An 18,099-nucleotide genomic window follows, 5' to 3' on the forward strand; every position below is an offset into this window, starting at 1 on the left:
AAATTGGAAACTATTATGATCGTATCTCTCGCACCACGTAATTTCTATCATGTTTCTGTGAACTCTAACCTGTGACCCTGACAAGTTAGCGATAGAGATGTAGATGTTGGGCCAGCGCCTGCGAGTTTCAACACTGCATGTGATGAAATTGTTCGGCGACGTGCAACGTTAACTCACCACATTAATTAAAGTAATATGTTAGGTAGCTGCTACACGAATCGTTCATAATGACCTCGGAACGTCCCGACATTCCGAAAAAAGTCTTGGAATATGAGTTATTTCTAAACGAGATACTCAGGGAAGACTTGAGGTAAGCTTAAACTTTAAAGGGGAAGGCCCAATCAAATACATTTGCACTTTTAGATAGCTAAACTTTGTGTGTTTAACTTATATGTATGTGAATTTTAGAAATAAAATCATGAAAATGAAACGTAATATCATAACTAGGCAAAGCCCATAAGCTCGCGCAGGGTAGATTCATTTGTGACCGGCTGCCTGGGCCAGGGTTGATACACTTGATTTGGGTCATTTTCCAGGGGTATTGACCATCAAAATTTATTTTATTGAATGACAACTAATTCTCTGACATGGACGAGAAGTAAAGCAAGTCAACACTCTATGCAGTTGTTGGTTTCAAAAACCATCATAGCCATTAGATTAATATTGTTCATTTTCAATCAGCCAACTTATCATAGACCCTCCACCGCCACCAACGTACGTTGGTCTTTGGACAATTCAACTGGATGATTTAGGATAGGAATGTTACTGTTCCAACGGTTACCGGTCAAAACGGCCCCAACGTCAAAACGGCCCCGCCTTTAAAAGGTCAAAACGGCCCCGCCTTTAATGGGAGATTGACAAGTACCGATTGTTTGGTTCCCGTAACAATCACGAGAAGAACTGTGTGTACAGCTACGCGTAGAACCGTACGTAGTACTTGTATCCAGGGGGCACTCGACCTGAAGTTGGGTACACATGTACGTACCGCGGTCAGTTTGAAACACAGGCGCAAACTCTACAACTGTCTCAAAATTAGGGGGTCAAAAGTCTACATTTTATGCCCATTAAAGGCGGGGCCATTGGGGCCGTTTTGACCATTAAAGGTGGGGCCGTTTTGACCTTTGAAAGGCGGGGCCGTTTTGACGTTGGGGCCGTTTTGACTGGATACCGTACCAACAAACATAGGAAAGTAGATATTCTTTTTAAAACATGTAAAAAAACCCCAATTATCGACAATATAAATGTCAAAAACCACACTTCCACAACCCGGAAATTAAACTGAGCTATGTCATCAGTGGTCCGTATCGCGTACAGCCGTGCATCAAATTTCCAAATAGTGTAACAATTTCTCCTTGAGGTACAGTGATGCCTCGATACTCGTTACAATGTTACGATAATCATGCCAACAGGCCTACTGTTACAATATTGCAATGCATGGTGATGTCGCCTATGATATACGATGATACGGTAGCGCGTGGAGAATGCACGTAGTATATGGAAGGCGCATGCGAAGTCAGTGTGCGCCGTAATGCATCATTGGGAGAACCACCAAATTTTTTTGCATAGTATATACGACGTGCATGCGTACTAGTCATTGAGCCGCTTCGCGGCAGCTTCGCTGCCGCTGCGCGAGCTATTAAAGTTATGTGACTTTGAAATGTCAAAATTCTGCCATGTTGAGCTTCACTGTGTGCCGCCATTTTGGGAACTTTTGCCACAAAGAATGTTGGGAAAACTCATGCTCGTGACGCCAGGGGCGCGTTCGGTCGACAAAGCGCCCGCGGACATTTCAAAACGTTTTGTTCCCGAACGACTAATTGTCGTAGTTTTTCATGGGCGACCCGGGACGAAGGAAGGCGGAAGAGTGAGGTGACTCACCAAAAGCCAAGATGGCGGCCACGAATTCTCACTTCATCGGCGAACTTGAGTTTTTGTGTAGGATTACTTAGTGAACATTAGTTTTGATTCAGCACTGCAAAAAAGTTCATGGAATTGGTTATTTACAATTGGCAACGGTATTTAGAAATACGAATACCCGTCGGGATAATTGTACGGTTGATTTCACGTACATTGAGCGATGCAAGATAAATTTGGGGTCAGGTCACAGGTCAAAGATCACTTCGTTAGTGTAAAAATAGTGTATGCATAAATAACAGGCCTTTTTTAGGCATTCTAGCATCCTGACAGTACTGCAAAGGTGTGATTTAACTATGTGCATCGTCTTTTCAATGATGAGTGCTGAATGTACACAAAATGCGACAATCTTCTGTTTGAATGTGCCGCCATCTTTTGTTTTTCATGCGCAACATGCAAGATACAGTTCGGCGCAGGGCCAGGGCGCCTTGGCCAGACAATGACAAAACGTTTTGACTACTGTACGCACCCCATGGCTTCCTTTACGTCCACTGGCATCGAGCTCTACATGTGTATGTAGCAGCTGTTCATCTCTGACAAACATGAGCGGATGTAATAATCATTTTGAGCACGATGGTAAATCATTTTCACCATAACTGATCCACAGAGACACCCAGTATTGTGTAAATTTTGGCTGCAAACTGATTTATCTAAAGAGAAAGTGGGTCAAGTACCATTTGGGTTTATTTTTCAGGACCACTTTAAACCATACATTTATATAATTATAGGTTCATGTTTAAAACCAAGTGATTTCCAAGGAACGGATGTGTTGCGTAAAAATCATGTTGTTACACATTGCCCACTTTTGCAGAATTTCCCGATTTCTGTGTAAACACAGATTGATCAAATAGCATTCTGCAGTGTTATTTTTGAAATGCATCCGTGGACTGTACATGTCTATAGTTAGTGAGTCTTTGTAGATTTTGGCATCATGGTACCTTCAGTGCTATGTTAGATGAGATAACACCAAAGAAATTGCCCCGACAACCATGTACAAGTAATTTGTATGGAGAACAAAACAGTGGTCATTGCTAGAATTTAGAAAATATTGACGCGGGTGAGTTTGTTACATACTATCATTTATCGTTGCGACAACCAAGGTCTATTGGGTTCAAAAATCCTGGTTAAAAATTAAACTCATGGTTAGTCTGATTGATGAGTAATGAAACTCTGTGTTTTCACCATGCCCAAGAGTGTTTTGCCATTCGTTTACTACGTTCATTTACGGAAGAAAGATTTTCCATGGCTATGTCAGTATGAACGCTACCGGTATGTTACCCTTTTGAACATTCCCTATGTTGATAGTTCAGAGTATTGTGTGTCATCACAGTACATTCTATGACCTTTCCAAATCTTAGCGAATGTAGAGCACATTCGTCATAGCAGAAAGTTTTGTCTGATACGTATCCCTCTTGAAAACTTTGTACTTGGTTTATTTCATTTCCTTTTGATTGGGTTCATTACCATTCGCACTGTGTGACACGTAGTATTATCACCATCTTCTTTCAAAGCACGATCGCGACCTGTCTTCACATTTATAGTGTTGCATCGTTTTACATTGATAAAGATGTACATGTATCAAAATGAAAATAATCGACTCTCAGTACCACAGAAAGCAAAACATACAATCGTACTACGCATTGTTTTCAAAAGAAGTACAATCATACTGAAGATATTTTAGGATGCTAATTTGCCTTCTTTATAAAGTTAAAACAAGAATTTCAGTGCATTTTGTATGTTGTATGACACAAAAGGATGTGTCCAGAAATTTGCTTAGAAATCAACCTACAACTATTATAATGATGATTCTACAACCAGAAATCCTAAAGCAAAAATGAAGGGAAGCATTGTCGAAGTTACAATTTTGAATCTTGTCAGTAAGTTATTATATATAAAGTGTCCTAACACTAAGCCAGGCCTACGCACTGGCGATGAACCGGTCATAACTGTAAAGCAGGAAGTCAGAAGTTACAACCTTTGACCTCTGAGTGGTGTTTATTACTGGCCACATGTGCCTAACTTGTAAATAAATTTCCCAGGATCCTCTGCAAATATACTGTACATAACTCACATTCTCTCTTCATGTTTTGTGGTTAATGTTGAACTTTGTAAAGTTATATTATATCGCAGCAAATGTTGGGAAAGGAGAAACGGGCAAAATACAGACTTATGAAACACTGCATGATCAATATTATTTAAACCATTGTCTGATGCCACTAACAAATATTGAATCACATTCATGAAAAATTCAAGATATTTTGGATATTGTGGTATTCTCTAGTGAAGTGAATGTCAACAACAGCAATTTTCAGATACATGTATGTAATATGCGGACACAGGCACGAACATGTACACCATGTCAGCAAGGAAACGACAACCAAAAACTATTAGTGATGTGACAGAAAACATGTTCATTTGTACAAAACTGTAGAATCAAAATCTGCATCATGACTTTAATATGTGAATTGAATGTAGTGATCAGCAACACTAAGCTTACTTGTTACATTCATTGAAACATTTTGTATTTATTGTATTCAATCTGTGTTGCTACACTTTTACATATAGCCTGAGCCTACATCTAAGCGGTAAGGCGAAGGCCATTTTAATGGCACAGATGAGAAAGTAGGGAATATGTCTGATCATTCCTATGCTTTTGCCAAATAGTTTAGTCTGCAAGTTGATCAGACATTTTTGAAGAGCTATTTCGATTAGCTTGTTTACAATACAATGTACTAGTAATGCTTTTAATCCATCCACATTTATATATACAGTACTTATAATGAACAAATGTCTATGTACATGTCCGAGAAAAAACATAACGAATTTAGGTTGAACACAGTGTATGTTTAAGTTTTCAATGAAAGAATGAGTGCTGCTGTGTTGAATGACAATGTTTAATATTGAACATAATTTAATGAAATATGGCCTACAGTCAGAGTTTATATACAATAAATGCAATACCCAATACAATAGTTTTTTCTGCGGTGGAAAATCTGTGGCTAATAATTTTTATCTGTGGCTAATGAAAATAACACTCTTTTAGTCACAGGGGTTTTTGAAACCCAGTACTAACACAGTACATAATGTAGGCGTTCTTTGGTGAATGATTATCCAGTTGCCTATCCAACCCTGTTGTTATCTTTGCAACATACACGATCATCTGGCTGTTGCTATGGGCATGATCATATTGCTAGACATATCTGCACACGATGTTTTCCCATATGATGATCCATGCTGGGTATAGGTGTTCATTTGCTGAATGATTATCCATACATTATTGAATGTTTATTCATTTGTCTATGAATTCCTGATGTTATCTTTGCAATATACATGATCATTTCTAAGTTAGACTATTGTAATGTACTGTTTCTTGGGCTTCCTTTGTGTTATTACGGAAACTACTGTACCAGTAGTTCAAAATAGCGCGGCTCGCCTATTGTCTGGCTGCCGCAAGTATGATCATATATCTCCTGTTTTAAGATCACTTCACTGGCTCCCAATCGAGTGTAGAATTGAATTCAAAGTTTTACTACTGCTTTTTAACGCACTTCATGGTCTTGCGCCTATGTACATTGTTCATCTTTTAACACCCAGAAATACTACACGTCGTTTGCGTTCTTCAGATTCGGGCTTGCTTGAGGTTCCGTTTACGAGGTCATCTTTCGTCTACAAATGGGCCTTCAGCCATGTTGCTCCGCGGTTATGGAATGATTTACCGGCTGGTATTAGAATGTGTAATACCGTTGATTGTTTTAAGAAAAGTTTAAAAACGCATCTTTTCCGCAAAGCTTTTAAAATGTATCAAGAGTTGTTTTAGTGTCAAGCGCTTTTTCTTTTTTTAGATTTGTGAACCGTGTAGAGCATTTTATGGATTTACTGTATAGAAAAGTAAATATTATTATTATTATTATTATTTGGTTGTTGCCATGGACTTTAAGTAAACTGCCACTTTTCAAAAGACACCATTAACGTCAAACAAGCAATGTAATACATGTATGTCCTATAGTCTTAATTCTATGCATTGTGCCCCAAATGACAAGTGTTTGTTCAAAACAGGGTTGCAGACTGCAAATCCAAATTCTGCACCCCTTCTACAAAATGGTTCATTCCAGTAGATGCTCTCGATCGACAAAGTCATGAAGTTGCCTAGCCTGAAAGTCTATGCTGTCACTGTAGGGGAAGATTTTTGACAGTCAGTCGTCAATAAAAATGATAGCACTCATTCTAAAATTACCTCATTTTGAAATGGAAAGTACTTTGTGGTTCATTTATGGAGTTTTGATTTTGTACGATCAATATTGGTGGCAAAATTGCCACGTCAAAATTGCCAATGTGGTATTGTAGTGTAAAAACTAAGTACAGTCGACTAGTCGAGGTTAAAGTTCTTTCACTAATGGAGCCTTACCATATATGGAAAAAAGTAGTCATGAGATGCAGTCCAGACTTTTGTTTTAATTTTTTGTTTAAAGCTGGTGATATGATGTCTTGTTGCTTTTTAAAAATCATTTTGACGGTGAAACATTGTGACTTTTCAATAACAAATGATAAAAGTTAATAATAGTATTTTGTGATGTCTTCTACCTAATAATGGTTTATTTTAGTCGATAAATCTGGCAGCTCAAAAGTGAGGGACAGTTATCATGACAGTCACAAACCATTAGCGGTCCAAGTGCAACAAACCCGTGGGCTTGCCTGGCGAAAACAGGTGTCATAAAAGTTGTTTGCATCTCTAAAGCTGTTTGTAGCGTTACTTATAATAGCCTAATATATTGATAACAACTGATATAAGACGGAGATAAGGTTTGCCTCAATTGCAGTCCATGCAGACGGCCGAATAGAGGTTTTACAGCTGTTTACTTGTGTTATGTAAGAGCCCATCATCACATGTGTAAATATTGGTACTCTTTGATAACAAGTCCACTTGCTTGGCTAATGGCTTGTCCCAGTAATGTTCAGGAGATGGTAGATGACCTAGTACCTTTCACTTGTCGCATATGACGTACCATTGGAAGACGCTAGCTCTTTGCATATCTATTATTGAGATTGAAAAATTTTCAGACAAGACCTTTTCAGTTATGATTAGCGAAATATTTATTTTTGCCAAGATTAGTAGGTTTACAATTCCGATTTACACGATGTATCTGCCATATCGTCACAATGAGCTTTGAACACTCGACTAAATCGTTCGTGCCTTTTTTGCTATGTTTCATCTAAATCAAAATCGTTGTCTCGCTCCGTAGCACTGAATACTAATGCATACTGATATGAACTGCGATTGCCAAAGGCACGAACTGCGAGTGCCGAAGGCACTCGCTGATCAGTACGCGATTACAGTATTGCTCTGGATCGGAGCTAGGCAACGACTTTAGTTTTAGAACGTAGTAAAAAGGCACAAATGACTGTCGACAGTCTACCTGAACACCGAAGAGGTGACTTGTTCCTTATGCAAGCAGGACTAACGAAATATGTGCACCATCTGCAAGCAGGTCCATAGACTATTAAATTAAAATATCGGACGATGTTATGTTATGTCTACTACAAGTTGACTGTTGTTGACAATTATGGACGGTGGTTTTGGTAAATTTGTTAGAAAATTGAAATTCGAATTGCCTCAAAATTATTTTAGATCCCTAGTTTATTTCATTCATCATTAAAATTTTCCAGGGTTAAAGCTGTAAGACACTGGAATTATTTATAGCCAACCTCAAAAAATCCTTTTTTTTTTGGTGCATTTCCCAGTCATTATTTTTGGGAGATTTTGTGTACTTTTCATAACATTAGATTTTTTGTAAAATGGTGACTATAATATAAAAGTACAATATTTTACCAACTTTCTGTGTGAAATGCGTTTTATAGTGAGACATTATATGAAACCACCAACCACTTTATTACATCGCTAAAACAAAATGCATAGTGAAGAGCTGAACAACTGGACCACTTTTACATGTTACCAAAATAATAAATAAAAAAAACCAGCAGAGCTATTCTGACGAATAGGTCGCTTGTTTTATTTGGCCTTAGTAATATGCGTTCTATTTTCAAAAATATTGATCATGCTGCACACTACATCTTTAGTAGTGCTATAGGCATGGTGCAGTGTCTGTCCCTCTGTCTCTCAGTCTGTGTGTGTGTGTGTGTGTGTATGTGTGTGTGTGTGTGTGTGGATGGATGGATGACTTAAACTCAAAAACCACCAGACCGATTGCCTTGGTATTTGGTGGCGAGATTACTTTTGGTGTCTAGTTGGGACATTACTCAAACTTGAGTCAAAGCAAAATGATTGCATCAGAGGTACTTAAACTCCAAAACTACTGAGCAGAGTGGTCTGAAATTTGGTGGGAACATTCTTAGGGGTGTTTAGATAAAATTTGTTCATGACATGATGATTCCATTAGTAATATGCAAATTAGGGCTAAAAATGTGTCTTTTTGGTCAAAAATCTTTAATTCCAAAACTACAAAGCAAATTGGGCTGAAATTTAATGGGAATGTATCTGGGGATGTATAGATGAAGAAATATTAAGTATGTAATGATCTCATCAGTGATATGCAAATTAGGTGTAAAAGTGTGAATTTTGGTCGAAAAGTTTATCTAAAAAAATACTTGGTCAGTGAGACTGAAACTTGGTGAGAATTTTCTAGAAGTGTTGTTCTGCAGATTTTCTTCAAAATATTGCTTCAACCCAAAATCAAACAAATGTCGGTACCCCTTCTATGATACTTTGTACAGGCATCACTGAAAGAAAACAGATGTGCATGAAGGTCAAGACCAATAATTTCTCATCCTTTTGTTTTAAAATGTTAAAAAATTATTTAGGGTCAGCGGCTTAAATTATGGTCGATCTGGTAATTGGACAAAACACACATTTTTTATTCTATTTTTAGCACAACTGAACTGAGGTTCAGTAGTGCTATATAGGGATCGCCTGGCGTCTGTCTGTGTGTGTGTGTGTGTGTGTGTGTGTGTGTCTAAACAACTTAAAGTCAAAAACCGCTGAACCAATTGCCATGATATTTGGTGGGTCCATTACCTTGGGTGTCTAGTTGGGAAATTGTTCAAATGAAAATGATAGCATCAGAAATGTGCACGTTACATTTGAAAATGTTGTATAAAAAAATGCTTTGATTTCATCCTGGAAATGAAAGATTCTTGTTTTATTGATGCAATGAAATCATTAAATCTTTTATGGGCTACTTCACATGTCAGTGTCAATGGCATAAAGATTATCATCTGTTTAAGGTTGCTTGGCAACCTAGGGCTGTTTTTAGCACAGCTGAATTAAATCTTAGACACTGATTAAAACAGGTTCATATAAATGCATAATCCTTAGGCATTAAAAAAAAACCGAGTTTGTACAAAGAATAAGAAGTCACACATTTTATGGGGAAAGACAAATAGAGTCATATCAAGACCTCCATGATCACAATAAGCAACTCAAGAAAAACGTATGTAAATTTTCCTAGCAACAAGACCACGCCCATAGCAACAGCCAAGTCATCACATATATTACAAAGATAACAACAGGAATTGATAGACAAATGAATAAGCATTCAAAAAATGTATGCAAATATGCATAGCAACAAGACCACGCCCATAGCAACAGCCAAATGATAAGATACATGTATATTGCAAAGATAACAACAGGGATTAATAGATAATTGAATGAACATTCCAAAAATGTATGTACATGTAAATTTGCCTCGCAACAACACGATGCCCATAGCAACAGCTAATTGATGGTGTATTTCACAAAGATAACCATGGGGACGAATAGATAATTGAAGAAACATTCAAAAAATGTATGGATATATGCCTAGCAACAAGACCACGCCCATAGCAACAGCCAAATAATCACATATTTTGCAAAGATAACAGACAAATGAATAAACATTCAAAAATGTATGCAAATGTGCCTACCATGCCCATAGCAACAGCTAAATGATCACATATATTGCAAAGATAACACGGATTTATAGACGAATGAATAAACATTCAAAAATGTATGCAAATGTGCCTAGCAACAAGATCACGCCCATAGCAACAGCCAACTGATCACATATATTGCAAAGATAACAGGGATCAATAGACAAATGAGAGACCGGCTCCCTGTAGCGTAGTGGTTAGCACACAGGATTAGCAGTCGGGAGGTCACAGGTTCGAATCCCACTGGAAACAGGGGATTTTTCTGTGACCGACCCAAACCCAGGATGAGTGTTCTACAGACTCGATGGGTAGACATGTGCGAATTTGGGGGGAATCCTGGAGTAATGACTCGTAAAGTCGGGGGCGGTTACTCACACAGAGCCCGCAGGTGCTATGTTGCCGGGCCTGGGTGACTCTGGGATAGCCTGTGGACTGACTGGGAAAGCCTTGACAGTTCCACAGCAACGTGATATACCCGGTAGAGCGTGCTACATAGCCCTGTCACATAGTCCCAAACCTGAATGGATCTCTGTAGAATTTGTGTTTGTTTGTGTGTATTTGTCTGCATAAAAGAAAATCGCTGGGAGGAATTCCCAGCACAAAAATTTAATATTTAAAAAAAAAAAAAAAGGTAACAGGGATAAATAGACAAATGAATAAACTTTCAATAATGTATGGATAATCATTCAGCAAATGAACACCTATACCCAGCATGGATCATCATATGGAAAAACATTTTTAAAAATTGTAGAGTATGCGTGTGCTACAATGCCATTGGCGCTATTTTAATATGTCAATTGTGCTGCACGATCTCACTTTTTTACACGATAGACACATGTACACAATGTACCAGTGTTTAGAGAACTAGCTGTAGACTACATGTAATATCACATTTTTTTTCTAGTGGTGAAAATATCTGGGTTAGCTAATGTACATGTTGTGTACATTAATTAACTGTTACATATAACTTATTATTTTTGTCTGTTATCATAGAAAAGTGCTTGACTCCAGGGATCAAATTTACAATCAAATAGCAGAATACCTCCAACTGAGAACTGTCATAGAAAGAATGCAGGTGAGTACATGCATTTTTATTACTTTTAATCACATTATAATGCAGCTCATATCAAGAATCTGGCCCTTTCTGCTATTTCTGCTATATAGTTGTTAGTCTGTAAGTAAAGTTTGTATGCAGTGATAAGGAGCCCTCATGCATCCGTCATCCAACCAATTAACTGATCAGTGTGGCAACATATTGTATCTTTGGTATTAAAGGGGAATAACACTCTGGCACAGGAAATATATTAGAGACATATTGATACATATTGAGTTTTGGAGAGTTGTTTCAGTTGTTTCATGATTTTACATCACCTATATGTATTCTACATGCACATGCACAATGACTTACAATTTCAGGGAAACATCAGGTTGATCTTGTACCTTTATAGAGTACATATATCTTTGCTTGAGCCATAATTATTCATGGTTGAACAATGAATATTAATGGCACCTAGGTGCTTACTCCCTTCAATGTAAAATATCGTGAATATTCATAATTCAACCATGAATATCTATTTCCGCTGATTCACATGGGGCATTGTCCCACAGCAAGGTACAAGACCACCTTGATGTTTCTCTGAAATTACAAAATTTCTCAGTACCTACAGTAGCATTGTACATGTACCAGCTAGGTGTGTCATAAAAATTACGACTATTTGATTTCTTGGTCGACACCATAACTGCCACTCCACATGTATAATATAATTTAATTTAATTTAAACACAGAACTGTCGTATATAAAGAGGATTATGGCTAATCTATGCAAATGCTGGAAATTTAAACTCCTGTACAAGAGCACTAGCTTCTGGGTGTTGTTTTCAGCATTTTTTCTCCGAGAAACACACAGGTCATGAATCATGTACACATTGTTTGTGAATGTCGTTACGTAGGATGGTAACTTGATACACTAATAAGTTGAAAATCAATCAGTTTGTATCATAGAATGTAAAAACCTTTCAAAATGAGACAAATTCTACTGCAAACAGCTGTTTAGATTGTGTGTCACTCAGGATTATTCAAATATGCGACATTTGCATGTGAACAACCCAGATAGGGAATGTTTATATTTTGGTGATAACTTGCCAGTGAGTCACCACAAGTTCTCCACCTCCAAAACATACAGTCAGTCATATGCAAAATAGGGTGGCAGGCATCAGGTAGTTATGCCTTTAATGCAATTATATGTGCATGTAAGAATAAGTAGACCATCTTGTTCTATGTTGCCCCTTTAGCATGATGTAATGTGCTGTTGCAGGTACATGTATCATTAGCACAGTAGGTGATGTAAAAATTGTGGAAAAGACTCTCCAAAACACTCAATTTATGAAAATGCCTCTAAACTATCTTTTTAAGTGGAATTCCCCTTAAATTTACCCTTCCAGTTGCTACTACATGTAGATGTACATACAGGTGAGGTTTCAATCCTCAGTCCATGTTAATACTAAGCTGACCTGATGCTAGTCCAATGCTACAAGTGAACTGGTTCAGTAGTGTTGTAGGCATTGTGAAGCATCTGTGTGTGTGTGCACGCACGCGGCAGACCGATTGCTTTGATATTTGGTGGTCACATTGTGGATGGCATATTGATCGAAAACTGTTTGAAAGAAAATGATTGTATCAGAGATACAAATGTACATTTACATGTATGGTTATGGGTCAATAAATGTTATTTTTAATACTTTTATAAAACTGCTGAGCAGATTGGCCTGGAATTTGATGGGGATGAACTGGTAGGGATGTGTAGACTCTTCTTGTCATGGTGATTTCATCAGGGATACATGTACACATTTGGTATATAATATGAATGTCTGGTTAAAATCCTTTAGTTCCATTTCACATGTACTTACCCATATTCTTACATTTATATTTATCCCCATCCCCAAACAACCTAGCGAGAGATCAAAAATTGCCTATCTAAGGGGGCCTTATTCCACCAATACCAACCAGTTAAAAATTCCCGCTTGCACTATGTACATGTGTTCCCAGCTCCTAGCAGATTTTGTTTTGAAATACGATTTGTATCCTTTGAAAGGTAACTTTTGGAGAGATCTTTCAATTTATTTATTCCTTGCCTTTTTGGTTACGTTTTCTTGCAGACACTTTTCATCAGCAAGCTGTTAGTAGCCAATTTTCTGTTCAGTTATTTGTGGTGGTATTGTTTTCCTGCCAGTTTTTGGACATTACTTTGTCCAATTCTTATTAGAGATTACTTGTTCAGATGTTGTTTTGTTCAGAACACTTACTCGAGTGATCTGTTTTGTACAGTGACTTCATTTTCTCTGCAGTTTTACCTCCTGTAAGGGTACAGGAGGTATTAAAAGTGGGATGTCTGTCTGTGTGTCTGTCATGTGTGTGTGTGTGTGTGTGTGTGTGTGTGTATGTGTGTGTGTGTGTGTGATCATTTACTTAAAAACAGCTGGATCAATTATACTGAAATTTGGTACACACAATGTTTGGGGTAATGGCTAGACCTGATTAGTTTTTGAGTGAGATCTGTCATGTTAATTAGAGAAATTTGCATATCAATGAAATCAACTAATTAAGCAATATCTCAAGACTGCATACTTCAATTTCAATATAATTTAGTATATTTGTTAAACATAACAAAGTGCATTTGTCCTATAAAATTTGTTGATGTACCTTACAGCGTTAATGAATAAATTGCATCATTTTCAGTAATTAGGCTATATTTTAAGAAACCATACTTCAATTTCAATATAATTCAGTACATACGTTAACTGTAACAAATTGCATGTGCCCAATAAAGTTTGTTGATGTACCTTACAGTGTTAATGAATAATTTGCATAATTAATTATTTTCAGTAATTAGGATGTATCTTAAGAATGCACACTTGAATTTCAATACCATTTAGTACATATGTTAACCATAACAAAGCGGGTAAGTCCTATAAAATTTGTTGATATAGCTTACAGTTTTAATGAAAGATTTGCATAATTAATGATTTTAGGTACATTGTAACTAGGTTGGATCTTAAAAATTCAAGCTTCAAATTTCATATTATAATATGGTACATATATCAACAATATTAATACGCACCTGTCCTATGAACTTTGTGGATACAACTTTTACCTTTAATGGGTAATTTGCATAATTAGTGATTCCCTTGTGGGAGGCATTCGGTTTAAATCTGGTATTTTAATACTTTGACTTGTTGTGATTGTTGGTGGTGGTTGTGGTCATGTCTCACTGACAGAACATCGATACCACAAATAATTCTACAACCACACTTGTTTGTCATTTGCCCTGTGTTTACGGAATGTTTGTAATAAATATTGGACAGTCTTTTAGTAAACTGCAAGTTAATTTGTTTAGACTAAATTACAATCTCAGCATTGCTTTTAAATTCTCCTCTGCCCTGATTTGTGTTTTGATGCTAGCCGTGGTCATGTTTCATTGACACAAATATCGATACCACAGCTCTTAGCATTTCTGTTGTTTTTTGCTGCCATTCGGCCCATTTCTTAGCTTGTGTAGAAAACAGATTCGGTTGTTGAAAAAATGGCCGCACCCACAAAGGTGTTATGTCGAAGCAGGTTAAAAGAACTGTAACTCTGAAGGGGCCAGTAAACATTCAGTTTAAATGGCCAGTAAACAGAAGAAAGGTGTTCAACGTGTATCAAAACTATGTATTACTTCTGATCCCACTAAGAAACCTACTGTTGAGAGTGATGTTTCAGGGTCTTGGCTTTCTAGTAGGAGTAGAAATTTTCTGAACTGTTTGGGGATTTCCTCTATTAACATAGTCGCAGTTCAGCCAGACTACATTTGTATACAACAAGTTAACTGGGTCAGTTACAAGTGGACAGTCAGTCTGGTATGCCTATTGGGGCAATAGATCCACTATGGTTCCACTCCTATTTATGATAGATTTGGTGAACATAGACCAATTCAACCAACGTGGTATAAGAATTTTGGATAAAATTATACCATATACCATTCTGTTGCAAGGTGGCCAATTCCGATTTTGTTAATTCTATACCAGAATCTAGTTATGTGGCAGGAAAACCAATTTATCATACTCCTAGGTTATATATCCCACTCCCATTGTACCTCATACTCCTAGGTTTATATACCCCACTCTCATTGTACCTCATACTCCTAGGTTTATATATCCCATTCCCATTGTACCTCATACTCCTAGGTTTATATATCCCATTCCCATTGTACCTCATACTCCTAGGTTTATATATCCCATTCCCATTGTACCTCATACTCCTAGGTTTATATATCCCATTCCTATTGTACCTCATACTCCTAGGTTTATATATCCCATTCCTATTGTACCTCATACTCCTAGGTTTATATATCCCATTCCCATTGTACCTCATACTCCTAGGTTTATATATCCCATTCCTATTATACCTCATACTCCTAGGTTTATATATCCCACTCTCATTATACCTCATACTCCTAGGTTTATAGATCCCACTCTCATTATACCTCATACTCCTAGGTTTATATATCCCACTCCCATTGTACCTCATACTCCTAGGTTTGTAGATCCCACTCCCATTATACCTCAGGTAGCAGGGGAAGTTACTATGGGTAATAAATCAGGGCAAAATGATATGATTGAAGTCCATGCTCCAGTTGATGGGGAGTACATGGTGATGATATCCAGCCTGAGGATTCTGTTTGTAAACTTTTGTTCTATTAATCCTTCTCAAGTCTAAACTGAATCAGAAGGCGATTCAAAAGAAATGGTAATAGCTTAGCCAGACAGTTGGTTCAATGGGTTACTATATGAGGCACACACTGACCTGACTACATGTCCTCCACCTCGTATGAGGAAATACAGTCTTTATTCACCTTCATATTCTTCCTTTCCACCAACTCTGGATCCAGAAGTTTCCACTTTGTTGGGGAACAAGTTAGACCAAGGGCAGAAGCCTAAGATGACCTCCATTGCCACAGCTGACATTTGAAAATGGGGAATCTCGATGAACATGCATGTCAGACAAGGTGTCAATATATTTTCTACATCAGATTTGTTACTTGCCACCTTAGCTCGGACATTGTCTGTTGATAGTAACTGTCTTTTTGGTGATGGATTACCGGCTATTATTGAAGACATGCCAAGAGTTTTACACAATTAGCTATATTGTCAGCTACAACAAAAGCACAAACTAAATGTACTCAGACTAACACCTTTGGAAACTAATTTCCATGAACATATACACATGTACTTGCCCATATTCTACTATCCACCACCTCCCCTTTTTACAGGGCAAGACTTTTTATGTGTTTATGGTAACACACCAACTTATGGTTTGCTTTTCAGTTATTTTTGACTGGAGTATTGGTAGAATAAGGCACCCCTAGATAGGCAATTTTGAACTCTCACCAAGTTGTTTGTGGGTGGGGATAAATACCTAAATGTAAGAATATTGGTAAGTATATGCTCATGGAAATTAGTTTCCAAAGGAAACTACACAGTTCCAACACTATTTGGCTAAAATTTTATGGGGATATTTTTGGGGGTGAAAAAATGTGAATTTTGACTAATAATTGTACATGTATCTTGATAACCACATGTACTTGGTGGATGATGCTGAAATATGGTGGGGATCTTTCTAGAAAAATTGATATACAGTCTCAGTGTTCTCAATGGCGGGTTTTAGCAGGGCCTGGCACCATGGTATTGATGGCCAGCGCCCTCCTGCCTTAATGTTTTGTGCCGTGGTATATCATGCTCTTTTGTCATAGTCTCACTCCTCCAGTATTGTTCCATGAACATTTGCATCCTTTGAACCTGAACAAACTCTAGCGAGGTTTTGAATTTTTCAGTAGTAAGGTGCAGTAAGTCTCACATATCATGAAATTTCAACCAGATGCATCACTATATACAATGATATAGGTGTACACAAACTTTTAAATTTATTTTTAATCTACTCGTCTCTGGACATTTAGTTTGAAATTAATTATAGCTTCCCTGACAAAACTAATCACTATAATTGTTTGAAATATTAACTTGAAATAATTTTTGTTTTCCTCACAATCATATGCAAATAATATGACTAAATTATGCAAACGAGGCACTCTATGAGAACAATCAGTTGAGAACACTGAGTCTCCTAGCAACTAAGATACCTCCCATAACAACAGTAAAATTATGATGAATATTGCATAGGTAACAACAAGGCTAGGTTACAATGTATAAACATTATGAAACATTTAAAATAACCCATAAACTGTAGAGCTGTGTTCCAATACCATTGGTACTATTTCTTTATAAGCAGGAATCCAAGGTGGAGAAGGATGGACTGAAGACAAAGATTGACCTAGGCTGTAATTTCTATGCACAAGCAATTGTGTAAGTACCTGTCGAAGCTATACTCCCCATATTTGACTATATTGCCCTTTGGGGTGCATTATCAAGCTCTTTGGTCTGATATGGGAGTCTATTTTTTCAAGCTGAAGAGTCTCAAATTGGGTCCACTGTTTATTAATATTTGATTTTGCTTTGGTCTAAAATATGGTCCATCAACTTTTACCAAGTCATACCTATGCCATTAATTGTCCCCAAAATGTTGACTACTGTAGTACTGAAGGGAAAAAGTTTGCGTGAAAACTACATTTTACACTCCATCATATCCTTAATAATATGGAACTACTACAAAATGTATTTTAGTTTACAATTTGATATTCTAAAATCCTTATATGGGATATTGATTGGGCAAAATTGGGTTTAAAATGGGGTTTGGGGTGGGAAATATTGTTCGCACACCCCTACCAGAGCTGACAATGGGGACTGCCAGTATATTTTGCATATTAAATAACAACATCATCTTGTAGGCAAGTTAATAAACATTCACCAAACGTCTGCAAATATGCCTAGCAACAAAACCATGCCCATAGCAACAGCCAAATGATGGTCTACATGTATATCACAAGGATCACAAGGATTCATAGACAAGTGAATACACATTCAAACAGTGTATGCAAATATCCCTAGCAACAAAACCATACCCATAACAACAGCCAAATGATGGTGTATATCACAAAGATAACAACAGGGATGGTTAGGCAAATGGATTCCATTATAATAACCCCATCTGTTCGATTGCTCTTTTAAATCACCCATCCACAGAATCTTAGAAAATTAATGTATTAAATTATTTATTTTTCTGATCCTTGCAATTCGACCACAACAAAATCAATGTATTTATTTTTAGCCCCCC

The 18,099-nt window shown here is 37.2% G+C and overlaps 1 protein-coding gene across 2 annotated transcripts in view; it reads left to right on the forward strand.

Annotated features, from left to right (window-relative positions):
• The first annotated feature begins 91 nt into the window (after positions 1 to 91).
• LOC144453665 (protein UXT-like) overlaps positions 92 to 18,099 on the forward strand; it is a 46,362-nt gene continuing 28,354 nt past the window's right edge. The window contains exons 1-3 of one of the 2 annotated variants that reach the window (XM_078144997.1): positions 92 to 310; positions 10,831 to 10,912; positions 17,155 to 17,231. In XM_078144997.1, the coding sequence (XP_078001123.1) occupies positions 228 to 310; positions 10,831 to 10,912; positions 17,155 to 17,231 (242 nt within the window). In that variant the 5' untranslated portion in view covers positions 92 to 227. The remainder of the gene's footprint in view (positions 311 to 10,830; positions 10,913 to 17,154; positions 17,232 to 18,099) is intronic. The other variant, XM_078145005.1, reaches the window with a different exon arrangement.

Source organism: Glandiceps talaboti, chromosome 1, assembly GCF_964340395.1.
Source record: "Glandiceps talaboti chromosome 1, keGlaTala1.1, whole genome shotgun sequence".
Taxonomy (NCBI): Eukaryota; Metazoa; Hemichordata; class Enteropneusta; family Spengelidae; genus Glandiceps; species Glandiceps talaboti.